The sequence below is a fragment of the Siniperca chuatsi genome, linkage group LG5 (genome assembly GCF_020085105.1).
Source record: "Siniperca chuatsi isolate FFG_IHB_CAS linkage group LG5, ASM2008510v1, whole genome shotgun sequence".
In the NCBI taxonomy this organism is placed as follows: Eukaryota; Metazoa; Chordata; class Actinopteri; order Centrarchiformes; family Sinipercidae; genus Siniperca; species Siniperca chuatsi.
This window is the reverse complement of record NC_058046.1, coordinates 18,527,863-18,543,757: the sequence shown is the minus strand read 5'-3', so window position 1 is coordinate 18,543,757 and position 15,895 is coordinate 18,527,863. Positions and strand designations below refer to the sequence as shown.

At 39.9% G+C, this 15,895-nt stretch overlaps 2 protein-coding genes across 4 annotated transcripts in view; both read right to left on the bottom strand.

Moving 5' to 3' along the window:
- Nucleotides 1–223: 223 nt before the first annotated feature.
- Nucleotides 224–6,635, bottom strand: tmem119a (transmembrane protein 119a). Its single transcript, XM_044195555.1, has 2 exons — nucleotides 5,320–6,635; nucleotides 224–2,713 (listed from the first exon to the last, which is right to left on the bottom strand). The coding sequence occupies exon 2, from the start codon at nucleotides 2,696–2,698 to the stop codon at nucleotides 1,949–1,951; it is 750 nt and encodes a 249-aa protein (XP_044051490.1). The 5' UTR covers nucleotides 2,699–2,713; nucleotides 5,320–6,635; the 3' UTR covers nucleotides 224–1,948.
- Nucleotides 6,636–7,031: 396 nt separating this feature from the next.
- The window catches only part of LOC122875775 (coronin-1C-A), a 35,974-nt gene continuing 27,110 nt past the window's right edge, over nucleotides 7,032–15,895 (bottom strand). For all 3 annotated transcript variants that reach the window (XM_044195271.1, XM_044195273.1, XM_044195272.1), the window contains 9 exons: nucleotides 14,954–15,076; nucleotides 13,524–13,653; nucleotides 13,140–13,321; nucleotides 12,527–12,646; nucleotides 12,129–12,233; nucleotides 11,862–12,007; nucleotides 11,560–11,617; nucleotides 11,171–11,413; nucleotides 7,032–9,887 (listed from right to left, as the gene is read on the bottom strand). In XM_044195271.1, the coding sequence (XP_044051206.1) occupies nucleotides 9,768–9,887; nucleotides 11,171–11,413; nucleotides 11,560–11,617; nucleotides 11,862–12,007; nucleotides 12,129–12,233; nucleotides 12,527–12,646; nucleotides 13,140–13,321; nucleotides 13,524–13,653; nucleotides 14,954–15,076 (1,227 nt within the window). In that variant the 3' untranslated portion in view covers nucleotides 7,032–9,767. The remainder of the gene's footprint in view (nucleotides 9,888–11,170; nucleotides 11,414–11,559; nucleotides 11,618–11,861; nucleotides 12,008–12,128; nucleotides 12,234–12,526; nucleotides 12,647–13,139; nucleotides 13,322–13,523; nucleotides 13,654–14,953; nucleotides 15,077–15,895) is intronic.

Here is a 15,895-nt window from a genome sequence, read left to right as displayed (position 1 = left end):
TCTCGTCATCTGCAGGCTCTAATACCTTCTGCAGTCCTGTGTTTGGGTGTGATGGTGCCAGCTGCCTCACCAAGGCCAATCTTGAGTGGACGCAGCTCAAAATTACAGATTCCCGAGTTGAACATAACCCTCGCCTATTCTAATCTGAGGTTTCCTCAGGGCTGCATTTGTCTTTCATCATGAAACTGTTTCCACTGTTAGTTTTTCAATAATGACAGAAACATCATTATCAACAATTTTATTAAACATAAGCCAAACAAAACTGTCATTTTGTAAACAATAACTTACAGTCACTTACAGAGGAAGCATCTGTCTGGAAACATCTGAGGAAAACGATCTGAGGTTCAACGGAAAAGAGTATTTAAACATGAAAAACTTCTGGCCCATAAATCGTACAAACTGAACATCACACACTTGGTTTAGTCGTTCAGAGTCATTAACTTGAGTAATGGGACAGTGAGTTGGAGAGTTTTTACAAATGATCTGCTCCAGTGTAATCTGAATTTTTAATCAAATAAAATCAGATGAATAAGACAAATATACACTTCTCATCTTTTGATTTTTAAGTACTTTTTTAGCCACCATAAGTCAGTTAAACCTATTACACCAGCAAAACAGGCCAACTATCTATTCCTATGCTCAAGTTTTTGACTCGTTACAAATTATTATATTTAAAACAAAACAATTTATCTTATACATAAGTAGTACTTTGTTTTTAACTCAAACTCTGATTCACAAAGTTTTTATACCAAAAAAGCCTGCTTTTAATGTTAGACAGTTGAAGGCAGAAAAAAATTATCAACCAAATAAATATGTAGACAGATAGTAGATATGTGTGTTTTTACTTCAGCTTCCCAGAAATAACAGTTGTAAATTGTGCTTTTTGGTGTAAAGCTTTGTGAATTAGGTTTCTTAAAATAAAATACAATATGATATGAAATGACATAAAATAACAGTAAGCAAACAAAATTAAGTAAATATGAATGTAAATATAAAGAGAACGTTCTGTTACTTATCAAGTTTACTGGCATCTCACTTTGCTTTATTGTCAAAATCTTTGCTTTATATGCAGCAAAGATTTTGCTCTAAATGACAGACTGGTTCAGCTAAAGCTCTTAACTGCTAAAAAAGATGCCATGGTGTACAGCAGGACATACTGAAGAGATTCCTCTGTCTTGGCAGGCATAGGGAGTAATACATCGCTGTATCAAAAACACATGGATACTTACTATTTTTCTCATTTCTATTTGGAAAGCATGGAAAATTATAGGCTGCCCATTCTTTTTCTTGTCTTTCTCCTCCAAAAAAATCTTATCCATAAGAAAAACTTTTTATTTTACCGTTTCAAGTGATGTTACTTCAACAGCACAGTGATATATTGGGAGGTTGAGACTTGGTGGTAATCACTGATGAAACACACTGGTTGACCACTGGAGGACTAAGGTCTTTGCAGTACATGACGACTAACAAACCACTGAGCTACTTTGAATTTGAAAGGCTGCTGCATTCAAAGAAATCAGCCATATATTTTTCCACACCCCCCTATCAAGTGTTGGCTTTTTAATCTTTGTATGAATCAAAAACTTTGAGATGCAACATTTATAGACATGATTTATGCAGCACCACACTTGAGTATTTTGATTTCTAGTCACATAGCTTCTATCCTGCTGGTTTTCATTTTTACTTTAGATAAAACATCAGGTGATAGTTCATATTTTCATTTCATTTAGATTAAAGTATTTAAACGATGGATGTTTTTTCATATAAGGTCATGAGCCTCACAAATACATTTCTTGCTGGCAGTTGTAAAAAGGTATTTCTGATTTGAATCACAATGCATTTATATTTCTATTTCCATATGTGTGGCATAACCAACCTGTCTGATCTCGTTTTTATGTCATGGTCGCAACATTTCACCTCTTATGCCAACATCAGCCTTGAACATGCCCTAGTGGTGGGCCTTTTTCAGATGGCAGGTGCAGGTTGGCTGACTGGAGCTGGTGCTGGGGCTGGAGCTCTGCTGCACCTCCTCCCTGTGCTTGGGCTGCTCTTTGTGCTTGGGCTCCTCCCTCCGCTTTTCCACCTCCTCTGCCTCCCTGACCTTTCTGACCTCCTGGCGAGGCGACGACCTGACGTCTCTCCCCTTCTCTCCCACCAGAGCCTTGGAGGGTGTGCGCAGGTTCTTGGGGGAGGCCATGCTCTGAGTCTGGACCCTCTTGACGTGGTCGACAGTGTACGGCCGCTCCTGGAGCTCGCTTGAATTCTTGCGTCCGCCTGTTTTATCAGCCGCATACTTCCTGGGTGGATTAGGAGGAGGTTTGTAGGCCTCCAGCTTGCGCTTATGACTCATGGCAGAGGCACAGCAGATGATGAAGACCATGACAATGAGAAGAGAGGTCACAACGATGATGATGAGCAGATTCTCCTGCAGGAAGTCCACTACTCGGGTCAGGACGAAGTCCTTCAGGCGGATCATGGTGGTGGTGATGGTGTTGGTGAGGGTGGGAGCTCCAGTAGCAGCTGTGATGAGAACAGGTGCTCGAGTGGAGAAAGAGGTTGGAAAAAGGAGTTCCAGCTCCGCTTCATCACCACTGCCGTCCATGGAAATGTTGTAGAGCAGTGGAGTGGTGTGACAGACATTACACCACTGTGAAAGCAGGGTCACACAGGTGATGAGAAAACCCCAGCGGGACTTCATCTTCTCTTCTGAGTCCTGCAACAACAACAATGGCTATCTTGAATTCAAAAGAGGAAATATTGTCAAATCTAATCTTGTAGGGATCCGCTAACACGGAGGCTTGAGACCCCTTAAAGGAACAGTTTGACATTGTGCGAAAAACACTTCTTCACTATTCACTTTCTTGCCAAGAGTTAGAAAAGAAGATGGATACCACTCTCATATCTGTGCATGAACTATGAAGCTAGGGCCAGGAGGGGGTTAGCTTAGCTTAGCAAAAGACTGAATACACAGGGAAACAGCCTGGCTGTATCCAAAGGTAACAAAATCTACCAGCACCTCTAAAACTCACAAATTAACACGTTGTATCTAGTTTCTTTAATCCACACACAAACAACAAAGTTTTATGGAGAGTTGCGTGCAGTAACCAGGCGACCTGGCGACCAGCAGCCTGGTGCAGTGACTTCCTGGAGTCTGCTGGTTACCTCGCAACCTCAAGGTGATAAAAATACTCCAGCTTTAAAGGTGCTGGTGGACTAGTTGATGGGGTTGGGAACCACTATATTAATTAGTGTTGAGCATTTTTTCACATAACAGACACATACTGAGAAAATAAAACAATGTTTTTAAGGGCTGTTTCCATCTGAAATATAACTCCAGTATCCATCTTGGATTTTGTAGATTTTCTGCCATTTCCCATCTTGCACCAGATCTATTTTAGCAAGCAGCAGAGCAGCCATTACTTATTTGGGGTGGAGACAGCGAGTTTGGCGCTGAAGGCCTTATAATTTGTAAAGTAGAGGGAGGCCACCCATCCACCACACCAAAGCCAGGAAGAAGCTATATTCCAGAGGGAGCACAGAGGCGTGGGAGACCTGTGGCTGTGGCCTCTATATTTACACTGGGCAGCAGCTGCTGTACACCAGCCCACAGCAGCACGACCTGATGAAGATATTTCTGCTTCCAGGAAAACCTGTATTTACTGACACTACAACTGACTGAATAAACTTCCTAACCCAGTATTACCTTTCTTCCATTATTGTCTCTACATCCTTCTCAATGCAAGGTCCAACTTTACCAAAGAAATCTGCAACCAGTGGTGCAGGGCTCAGTCTGTTACCATTTAAAACCTGTTTAACTCTTAACACAGGATGTAATTACACAGTGCTAACTGTAATCACTAATCAGCATCATACTATAGTGAACCTGCTGCTACTCTGGTTTACACTGTACAGTGTGAAACCCCCCTCCCTGTGTGGTCGAACATGCAGTATGTACTCTGCTGGATCAGATAGGCTGGGTCTTCATCCTTGGATGTGCAGCTATAGGACAGCGCTGAATCCTCATAATTACAGCCATAATTACATTCCCTATTTCACTGGTGGGTCCATATTACCTGCAATTCAAGACCACCAGACACTAGATATGCAATTAATCCATTTCATCACATTTGAGTACTTAATGTCTCAAACTCAAGATTTTCCTCTGAATTTCCCGTTCAGTTTCTTTAAATTATATTAATTATAAATACAAAATGCTTTCACCACACTGTATGATAGTATCAGATATTTGCTTGTTCAGTAAAGCTTGTACTGTGTAAAATATTCAAAGCCACCATGTTTTAAGGCTGCACTTTTACATCAAATACAAATGTCCTAGATGTCTTGGCCATCATTTAGGACATATGTGGAGTCTTGGCCATAAAATTAAAATAAAAGTCAGCAAGTTTTAACAATGCTTGCCCAGACAACACAAATTTGCAAAGATGGTGCCACTGGCAGAGGTTAGACCATCTCAAAGCATATTCTTACATAAAACATTATCAATGTCTCCAGGTCTTGGCATTGAGAGTTAATAAAACACTGGAGATCAGTCCCACAGGATAAACATCAGCTACATCATTGATAATTATAATAGAATTAAAGAAAAACTTTGATGTCAGTAGGGGTGAAAGAAGCATTCAGATCTTTTACTTAAGTAAAAATAGCAATACAACAATGTGAGAATATTACATTACAAGTAAAAGCCCTGCATTATAAATTGTAAAAAGTAAAACTAAGAATTGAAAGTATTAAAAGTAAAAGTACTCATTATGTAGAAAAATTGCCCTGTGAGTGTTAAATTATTTAATATTTGATTGCTATTATTTTGATTGTGGAGTTGAAGGTAATTTTAACTACTTTATATACTGTTGGGTAATTTAATCTGTAAAAATGCACCATATTTTATACATTGATCACATGTTTTGTGTGTAAAATGAATTTGTAAAGTAACTGTAGCTATTAAATAAATGTATTGGAGTACAAAGTACAATATTAATCTCTGAAATGTTGTGGAGTAGAAGTATAAAGTAGCATAGAATGGAAATAGTAAGTGAAGTACAAGTACCTTAAAATTGCACGGGAGTGCAGCACTTGAGTAAATGTACTTAGTTACATTCCACCACTACATGTTAGTAGCAACATTTTAGAAAACTTCAAATAATATGAACCAAATGGATCATAAAAATTTTAACTTTACTCAACATGTTGTCAGTTTGGATACACACTGATGCTCTGAAATAACTGAAATCTTTGGCTATACTTTTTTCTTTCTTGATAACACCCACTTTAAATTCACAACAAATATAAATGCATACTTACAGAATGTATTATCCTGGGTTTATCTTCTGAAGAGCACAACGCAGTGCAGAAGACAGAGAGGGAAATAAAGGGGAGACAAAGTGACGAGAGGAAACTAAGAGTGAGAGAGTTTCAGAGCATTCGCTCTCCCTGCTAAGTTGTACTGACTGTTTTTTTTTACTAAGCTCCAAAAAGTCCACTCACTGCAAAATGATTTCCATCCCTCTATTTTCAGCTTCTCCTCCCTCTTTCTCAACCTCCCAGCCGTCATCCTCCTGCACTTATGGGGGCGTACATTTGGGATTGAACTTCCTTTAATGTGCATTTTGTCTGAATTATTGTAGAGAGAATAGCCATATAGAAATGATTCTGTACATAATATTTTCTCATACATGGAGTAATGCTAAACTGTCTCTAGAGAGGGTCTTCACTTTGTATAAAAGTGTAATTTGCCACAATGTGTGTTGATTCATTCAAAGTTTCTGCTTTAAAACTCACTGCAAAGACGTTGCAGTTAGTACATCAGTCCCATGTTTTAGGGAAATGGATATTTCTGTACTTGGTGGGGCGAGTCCCAAGATTCCTCTGCCTCCCACTGAGTCCTCTCTAATTTTGGCCCCGTTGATTACAGCCTGTCTCTACAGGGCATACAAGACCAGTACAGAGAGAAAGCACCCCTTTCATCCCGAAACACATGTACAGAGCGAACATATAAACTTCATGGTCATTTAGGGGCACTTATCTCTGGATACGTCTCTAAATATGCAGGGCATCTATTTAAGGGCTGCTCATGCCTCCTTTCTTATTTCATTCAGTTATTTTGACAGCTGGTGTGAGATGTTGATATCATAGCTGAGAGTTGACGTGTGAACAAGGTAGCAATTTTCCAGATACAGGTTGCACTAAAGAAAACTAGAGTGGGGGATAAAATGTCTGCTCACATTTATATTATGAATTGTGTTTGTGTACTGCAAACTACAGAAAACAATTTTAATTGATTTTAACTTTGAAAGTAGTCCCCAACAAATGCACTATTTTCTCCTTTTAACATTTCCTAAAAACTACAGGTTTAGGGAAACTACGGAGCCACTTTTGAAAATTTGACTGAGGTTTTTCTCTGTAATGTCTTCCTCTTGGTTTCAGTGAATTAAACCAAAGTGCAAATTCAGATTTGTTGTACTCAAACTGTGGCTGTTTAACTCTGCAATACTTAACACAATTGTGCAATATTCTGTGTTAATACTCCTGTGCAATATACTCTTTTCAGTTTAAAATTCCCTATTTATTGATATTTATTCATACCTCTATTACTGCTGTGCAATATCCTCCGTCTCATAATCTTAATAAGCTGCACTTAACTTGGCAGTTCATGCACTATTACCTTATACCGTATTATTATCAACCACCGGCAAACCCACTTTGTACTTCACACTTATTTTAATTATATACTTATACCCACTTAGTACTTAATTTATTTTCTGTATTAAAGTGTATTATATTTTTTTGCTTAGTACTTCTATTCCTGTGTGTACTGACGTGATAGTGAGCTGCTGTAACAAAAGACTTTCCCCTCAGGGATCAATAAAGTATTTCTGATTCTGAACTTGCATTCAATGACTCAAATCTTTGTTAAAAACCGTTCAGTAAAGGAAACACATCCAAAGACGGTAATGACTGAACGCAAAAGATACAACAAATCGGTCCATTTGCTAATTCAAAACTGTACAATGAGCCCATTTTAAAAATTCTTTATTAATTTTTCTTATAATCAATGTTTGATACTTGAAGCAAGAATAATGAACAAAAATGCTGAGCAGACCTCCACATGAGGTGTCATCTTGGTTCGTTTTAGTCTGATTTTCATTCTTGATATTCATACGATCTCCAACATAACAGAGGTTCTGCCTTTCTCATGATGCATTATGGCAAGGTGCAGGGAACACAGACAAGGGGAAACATTTAAAACCCCCCCCCCATACAAAATACCCTCTTCAGCACAACCACAAATCAAAAATGAAATAAAAAAAATACAGAAAATATGGTCACGTTATTTACACAGTTTTCACTCATTTTCCTAGACCTTAATTACAAACATACATCTATCTTTCAAGTTCACATTCTCCAACCTACAGTGTCCCTTTGGATCGCTATTCACTACTACTCCTCAAAACTTAGCTCTCGTGCCAACAGTGCTGTAAAGAATCCATAGAGTGGCAGTCTGATATACAAGATAGGGCAGTATAATTTGTGTCAGACCAACATTTCTGTAGCACTCCGAAGATTTCCTGTCACTAATATTCCACGACTCACTGCTCAAAACACATCTTGAAGCCATGATGACTCAAAAGGCTGCGCGTTCAGCCGACAGATTCTCGGTTTGACATCATTTTTTAAGATGTTTTGAATACCCGTACCGAGGTGGAAAGTGTCAAAATGTCAGGGGCACAATGCTTCTAACATACCCCGAGCAGTAGTGCTGCCTGGTGTATTTGTGGGATGGATTGGCAGGACTTCATGATGTCATCCAGGGGGCTGACATACAGCACTTGAGGAACAGGGTCCTTTGAACATAGCGTTTGCACTAAGTATAGCACCTCAAAGTGGTTGTAAATGTGGGCACCTATCAACTCTTCCATTTACTACACAAATCTACTCACGCAACAGTCCCCTACAAACACTTCCATGGCCACCGCTATGGCACTTTCAGGTCTTTACAGTGGTAACAAATATTGAAGGAAAACAACAGACTGAACCATCACCCGTCTCAGCTTCCCACTGGGAAACTAATCTGAAACATCAGGAAGCTTTTATCATAGCTGTCTGATCAAAACAGCTCAGACTAGACAAGTCAATGGTTCCTTGATTTTGTAATTACTATACTGAATTGGGGCATCTGAGAAATAACCATAAAAAAAAAAAAACAATTAGTGGAAGTGCTAAGAGGGATATAAGCACAGCTGGAACAAGAAACAGGCTAAAATTAACAGAGAAGCAATAACCCAACTATTCAATTCATCCAAGTTAGAGGCAAGTCTTGGAAAAAAATTGGTTCTACTTTGAGTCCATTTAATAACCCCCCACCCCCAATAAGAAATTGAGCAGGAACATCCATAGTGACAGGTACCCAAAAGACCAAAGACATGAGGCACATATTCACACAATCTAGGCCTTTAAGGTCTATCATGAACAGTTTCTGTAGCAGTCTCCAGTTTTATCACCAGATGGTTTTAAAAAGGTCAAGTCAATGTGTGATTACTTGGTGTCATTTCATATCTATTCCTGTTTTGTTTGTACAGAAAATAGATATGTGAGATGGCATACAATGCAAAGGAACAGTGACAAAAAGTAATCCCACTACACTTGACTGCACTTGTGTGTTGAGCAAAACCTGTGGATACCTAACACTGAGGTTGGTCACTGAAACTCTCAAAAACAAAGAAGAGCTGAGGTTGAAAATCCACAAAGTTGGTCTTTTCATGGGCAGCACGTAAATGTCACAATAACAACCAACCAGTGTAACCGAGTCACTACAGCGTGAGAGTGTTTACAGAAAGAGGAACTTTATAGAAGTATTTTTTCCCCCGCATCAAGAACTGCCAATGAGATTTGTGGAATGTGTTTGTCATTTTCTCCAATAAGCACACAGTGCATGTTAATGAAGCAAGATAGAAAGGAATGTGTGTTTACATGGACTATTGTCCACAGTCAGAATGATGGGAAGCAGCAGAAATGAGAAGAAATGGCAGAAAGCAGGTGTTAATTTGTGCAGCTTCAACACAGACAGCAAGACTTGTCATTTTTGAAATGTGTGTGCTTGGTGTAGACTGTGGCAGCTAAATGTGTCTTCAATCAGAATTTATTTCCTCCTAATTACAGAGTTTGAGATGTCAATCTTCCTTGCATAACTATCCAATTTATTTAAATTAATTTTAAATTTCATAGTAAATTCTTCCTTACATAACCAGTCTACAGCACTGAGCGTCACTGTTTGAATCTTCCCACAAAGAGAGAAAGAAATACTGTTAAGGAGGCGTAAACAAAATTTCTAATTTGGCAACATTGTAATTTTGGGGTATGGTAACATGAAACATTGATAGCTACTTAAAAAAATATTTGGGTATGCAATGATAAAAAGGGACTTGACACTGGGATTTTCTTGGTCATATTTCTAAAATGCAAAGGAATATGTAAAATAAAAAATGACTGCCACACAATAAAAGGAATAGAGTCCTTTGTCACCAAAACGCAGTAAGAGTATTTTCTGCTAAATTTTCCACACGTCCTTATTCCACCTGTGTTAAAGTGAGGGTTGGGGGCTGGCTAAGAAAAAGTTCATCTGGAATGTTGCTAGGGATCATTGCTAGGCAGGCCTCAGACAAAACACTGTCATTGAGATAGGCAGTGACTGGTCCTGCCCTCCCCCCAGCCAATAGAACGTCCTGAATTGTAGCGGGTTGGGTAAAGGGTCCCTAAATGGCAATTTTGGACATTTGCTCTTCAAGTTTGACGATTCGCTTCTCCTGACTGCTGACCAGGTCCTTGAGGGATTTGACTTCTTTCAAGATCTCCTCCAGCTTGGCTTCAGATTTCTGTGGGGAGACACAAGAGACGAGTGAGACTTTTTGGTATGTTTTTACCCATTTCTATCACAATACTGCTACAACCACCCCACTGTGAAACACACAACTACAACTGACATTTGAACCAACGTCAAACTTAAAGGTATGTCACAATAGTGTACAAGACTTTTACTGTCTCAATGCCGCTACCTACAGTCTTGGACTGTATATGCCAGGTGGCAGGGTCTGGTACTCTGGGGGTTAACATGTTTCGCCAGCACTGGAGCCCAGTGGGCTGTGATTACAGAGCAGAACTGCAGAGACACACATGGGCTGGGTCCCAGGCGGGTGGCTGTGTTGTGGGCGAGGTGCGGCAGGACGCCCAGCGGCAGGCGCCCAAAGCAGCAGCAGACCCCTCAGTTTGTGGGTCAGAGAGTGGGTTGAATAACATCTACAAACCACCTCATGAAGACAGACAGCAATCTGCCCTGCGTCAAACACATACAATTTGTCTGCTTAACACTGGGAGCCCCAGAGAGATGAAGCCAGTAGTGAGGCTGATGTCTAATGATGTTTACATAGTGTTAAGGCATGGAAATATATTAGTATTAACTGATTATTGCCCATCATCCTAATCAGGTGAGGAATTGAGTTAGACAAAACTTGTTCTTAAGACAATATTTATCTAAAGAAACGTTACAAGGTATTAAAAACATAGCTGAAAAAAAACAGACATGTTCACTTAGACTTCTCAATACCATGCAGTCTAGAATTGAAACAATTAGTTTTGGTTTTTTTTTACAAAAAAAATTATCAATTGCTTCAACAATTTGATCGATTAATCGTTTAAGTAATTTTTCAAGCAAAAATAACACACATTCCCTAGCTCCAGCTTCACAATTGGAGGGATTTGCTGCTTTTCTTTGTCTCATGCGATAGTAAACTGATATCTTTGGGTTTTGGAATGTCGGACTATATCAAGACGTCACCTTTGGCTTTGGGGAAATTGTAATGGGCATTTTCATTATTTCCTGACATTTTATAGACCAAATGATAATTCAAGTTAGTTGGCAGAGGAGGAGGAGGAGGAGGAGGAGGAGGAGGAGGAAAGAAGAAGAAGGAAGAAGAAGAAAGAAGAAAGAATAAGGAAGAAGAAAGAAGAAGAAGATTTTTTTTTGTTGCAGCCATAATGCAGTCCAGAGTAAATTTCCTCATCAATTTTCTTAACAGATAGTGTGATCCATATCATCAGAAAATCTGTTGTCCCATATTGTAATTCTGGCCCACATTTATCACAAAAGGCAAATACTCACAATTGATGGAGTTGGGGAGGCAGACTTGTTGGCATGGCTTGATTTCTCTGAGTTCTTGGTCCCCTTGTTGTCCAAAATGTTCTTTTTGACCACCTTGAATTCACGGTTCTTGCCTGGGACGTAGCCGTTCTTGAGGGAAATGAGGATGGGGTCTCCATTCTTGCCATCAAACCACTCCTCAGCCTCCAGGGCAGGGTCGGGTCCAGCTGTGTCTGGGTACAAGTCGTCCTGGAACAGGTCGGACTGAAGGAGAAGGAAAGAGTGACAAGCTGTGAGGAAAACTCCACACCAGCACATTATAAGACAAGGCCTCACTAGGCTGCCTGTGATTCAACAAGCAGATTAGTGGTCTAGTAACTTTGCAAAGTGGCCACTGGATGAGGACTCACCTTTCTAGGTACAGTCATCACGATAGGCTCACACTTCCTTTCATGCAGTTTATAGAACCTGGCAACATACAAATTCAAACCAATTACCTGCAATTCAATGCATTACTCAACAACAAAGGCAATAGTGTCTTAGAACAGTTTACTGTGGACTGTCCTGAGAGACATTAGTGATTATGTCACGATTACATACTGCCTCCCAGTGGTGAAGCTAGGAACTCCACATTAGATCTGGTTGACTAAAATCAAAACTCAAAACGAATTCTGGTGTCAGAGATGATGATTAGCCATCGAGCTTAGCTTACCTCGCAATTTCGCATTTATTGACATCAAGGCCCCTCTTGGGCATGTAGCCCATGCCCCTCTGGGGCTCCTTGGTGGCAAAGGTGCTGAGGAAGTGAACATATGGAGCCTCATCTGTGATTTCAAAGTAACGGATGCTGCTGTCACCCTGTCAAGAAATAAAGAAGGGTTTGATTTCTGTATTCAGCTAAGTGGAAATCAAATTTAGACATCCAATTTTGTGCTATTATAATAATGCTTGATTTTGCTATAGAGTAAAGGGAACTTACCTTCCCACAGAGGTAAACAACACTGGTGTCTGGGTCATAGAAGGGCAAGAGCACTCCGTTGCTGGTGTCCATCTCATTAACAGTCATTGGCTCCTCCATGTTTTGCTAAAAAAAAAAAAAAAAAAAAATTCAAGCATAATGATAAATGATGAGTTCTGTTAAAGAGCCTACGAGTACAGAAATGTAGGGCCTAGGAAAAGGTAAAGTTGTGAATATGTTTATTCTTAACATGCGTGCACGGTTTCATTCATACTGTTGACTTAAATGAAAAACTTGCTCTCTGAACAATCTAAAGAGTGGCGGAAATCAAGTATTGCAAATTCTTAAGGCAACTATAAATTTGAATATTATAACAGTGTGAAATGAAGGACCAGTAATCACTGAACTGAGTAGCTTACCATGTTCCAGAGGGCTAGCTGTCTCTCACTCATGCGACTGAAACCCGTGGTGAGGATGTTGCCATCAGAAAGGAAAATGGCCCTCATGGGTCGAGCACCCTCATGTGCCTTCTCCTTCTCCTGTGAAGTATAGTTTACAGGTCAACACAACACTTGTGTGCCCAAGTCACTATTTCCTGAACAGTTTATTACGTCCACTTTTACTTTTGTTGTTTCGTTTCTTATTGCTAATCCTACACTCCTGGTCAATTTGTATCTTGTAATTCCTGTGCTGAGGTCTTAATATATGACTGTTCCTGTTCTGATGTCTGTCTATCACAGTGTAAGCTCTACTTTTAGATAAGTGGCATCACAAAGCATATTATTCAGATTAAACTTTTCACTTGTTTCCTTCTGAAGGTCAGTCAGCTACACAGCAATGAACCCAAATCCAGTGATAATTCAGTGTCACACTCAAGGACAATTTTAAGGGAGCCCAGGCCTTCCAGCTGAAGCAGTCTCCCTACTTGCAACCCCATTTCACTGCACCTAGATTAATATCTACCTCTCAAATGCTGCGGATACAATGGAATATAAAAAGAGAAAATGTCACAACAAAGAAATCTTTGCTTACAGCAATAATCGTCTCCTTGCGTGGGTCGATAACACGGATGGACTTGTCCTTGCAGGAGGTGCAGATAAGGCTACCACTGCGGTTCCAGCACACATTGTAAATGACATCAGGGTGCATGTCCTCCAGGTTGATCATAGCCTCTCCTGTGCCCACGTTCCAGATGATGACCTGGTTGTCACAACCTGATGACAGTGAGGTAAAAGGTGAGCAGGACAGCAGCACACTCAAGTCACACACACAATATTTTGTCTTTGAGGCAGCTGCCACCACGATGATGTGTTACAGCTTGGATATTTGTATTCAAATTGAATTTCAGCAAATTTTGAAGGCTAACTCTGAGGACAGCTGGATTTCAGCAGCATTGTTTAGTAGATTTAAGGACACCTGCACTAAGAAGGACATTGCGTGCTGTTGGGTGCCATGTGATGATGCCAACACGCTTGGAGTGGCCCTCCAGTACCACTACTGGCTCAGACATGGGAGTGACAAGGCCATTCTCAGGAATCTGCCACACCTGTGGAGGACACGAACAAGGACAGAAGTCAGGAACAGAACAGGCAGTGAAGCCTGCTGTACACAGACACCAATAAATGGTAGTTACCAAAAAGAACCAGAGGGGGCAGCAGTGGCTAAGAGTTCAGTTGTCAGAAACAGCATCTGATTTTGTGACAGATGGGATCTACAGTCAAATTTAGCAAAATACAGGTTACAAGGTTTGTAATTATCACAATAAGTAGTACAATACTGGTCCTTGGTCTGGTCTGCTTGACCACTCACACATGGTGGAAGTTAGGAGCGTAACACCCCAAACAGCTGACACTGTGTGTGTGTTGTGTTCTCAAGACAGCTGCTGTACAACAGGATTTTGCTTTGGATAAAATATTTGGCAACAACTGTCACTTGCATTTTCTATTGCTAAACATTTTCTGCTCGATGTCACACCAAACCATGTCCAAATTATGACTGAAGCATCCTTTTTTCATTGTTTAGCACTACCTCTGTAACATTTGTCTCCATTCATTTAACTACCTTTCTTAGCATGCTAATAGTTGTTTCAGCGTATGAAAAAAATGTACTGTATGCTCACGTTTTAAAAAAGGCAATCAGTGACACGTTAACCGCAGCACTGGTTAACATGCATTGAGTCGTGCTAATGTCTGTCATGCACTTTTGGTGATGTGAAAATTAAAATCCATTCGTTATTATAAAAAATAAATAAATAAAAAACACATGGTGTAACCATGTCCACATCATGGTACTTATCTCTACCAGTCTGCTGTATACACCAGTTACACCGCCCACTCCCACTTAATTTAAACTAAACATCACCAAGAGCCTATTTAGGCTGTGAACTTTCCCTTGAAAAAGGTCAAATGCCATTGCTGGTTCCTCTCTTCATAGCATGGCTTATACTTCTGCAAACATGAAATAAATACGGCAGTGATTCAGAGTGGGTTTAACAGGAAGTCAGGACTTTCAGGTGAGGAAGTGGTAGCAGCAAACAGACAGCACACTAATCTGAGCCTTTCACCGTCCAAATAAGGACATATGGAGGAAAGTACAACTACAGTCTCAAAAAAGTCGGTGACCTCAGCTCAATAAACAGCTAAATCATTCCCCAGCTCTGATTCCTACAACACATATTTGAGCCTAATCTAATCCAGAGGGTGAGGTCAGCACCCATCCCTGAGTTATAACAGCCCGGTCTTTTGCAATAAAAGCATGTAGTCTCTTGTCACTTATTAGCTCAAGAATGTGCGCTGTTTTTCCCCCCAGTTAAAGAGTTCAGGTGTAAAGGGTGAGGCAAACCTTACCATCACTGTGCAGTCCTCAGAACCGCTGGCAATGACCTGATCATTGTGGGGACACCAGTCAATGTCTAACACTGGGCCTGTGTGACCACACACTGTGGGGTAGGATTTGTCAATGCGTCCCGTCTGTAAAGACAAAGATAAACGACACAGATTAATGAGATTAGTCTTAGTCCGGTCCTGCTTAGAGAACATTGTCCATGCTGTAGGAGTGAGCATGTTTTGAAACAGGACAATTACAGTATAATCCTAAATCCCACCTGCAAAATTAAGCTCACACACACACACACACACACACAAAATCTAAGAAAAGGAGCTTTAACGGATTCATTCTACAGTGAAAATTAAATTACATGTTAGTGACGCAGCCTGAGCAGAGAACCAGAACTGAGGGAGACCTCACTGCAAGTCCATCAAAATGCATTGAAATAAATAAAAAAATAAAATAAATAATGTTGCAAAACCCTTCTATTGAATTTAATATGCAAATAATTTTTGGATTTGAGGATTGGGAAGTCACTTTGATAAACCTTGTGGATTTAAAGAAATCAGAACAAACCCCATGTACAAACAGTTTAAAATTATTATATTATACTGGACATGAGCTGTTTTTGGATTTGATTACACAACACATAACACATTTAACCCACATCTATCCCACAGTTGGGTGAGAGCACTTTATGATTAAGATCTGTGTGGGGTCAGAAAGGTCATTAATAAATTATAAGTACAGAGAAGAAAAAACCTTACTGTGAACGAACAGAGAATCACCAGCCTTGGTTTTGTCACTCCATCACTCAGCCAAAAAAAGAAGCTAGGGTTTTATTGGTGCTACATAGAAGCCAACTGAGATTAGATTTAGCCCCTATTGGACCACCCACAGTAATTAAGGAAAGTTATTAGTGATTACGTCATTATACAGTAGACGCATGCCAACAGATGCTT

What these genes read in the sequence shown, in the direction of transcription:
- tmem119a (XM_044195555.1), bottom strand. Translation starts at nt 2,698, where the DNA reads ATGAAGTCCCGCTGGGGTTTTCTCATCACCTGTGTGACCCTGCTTTCA.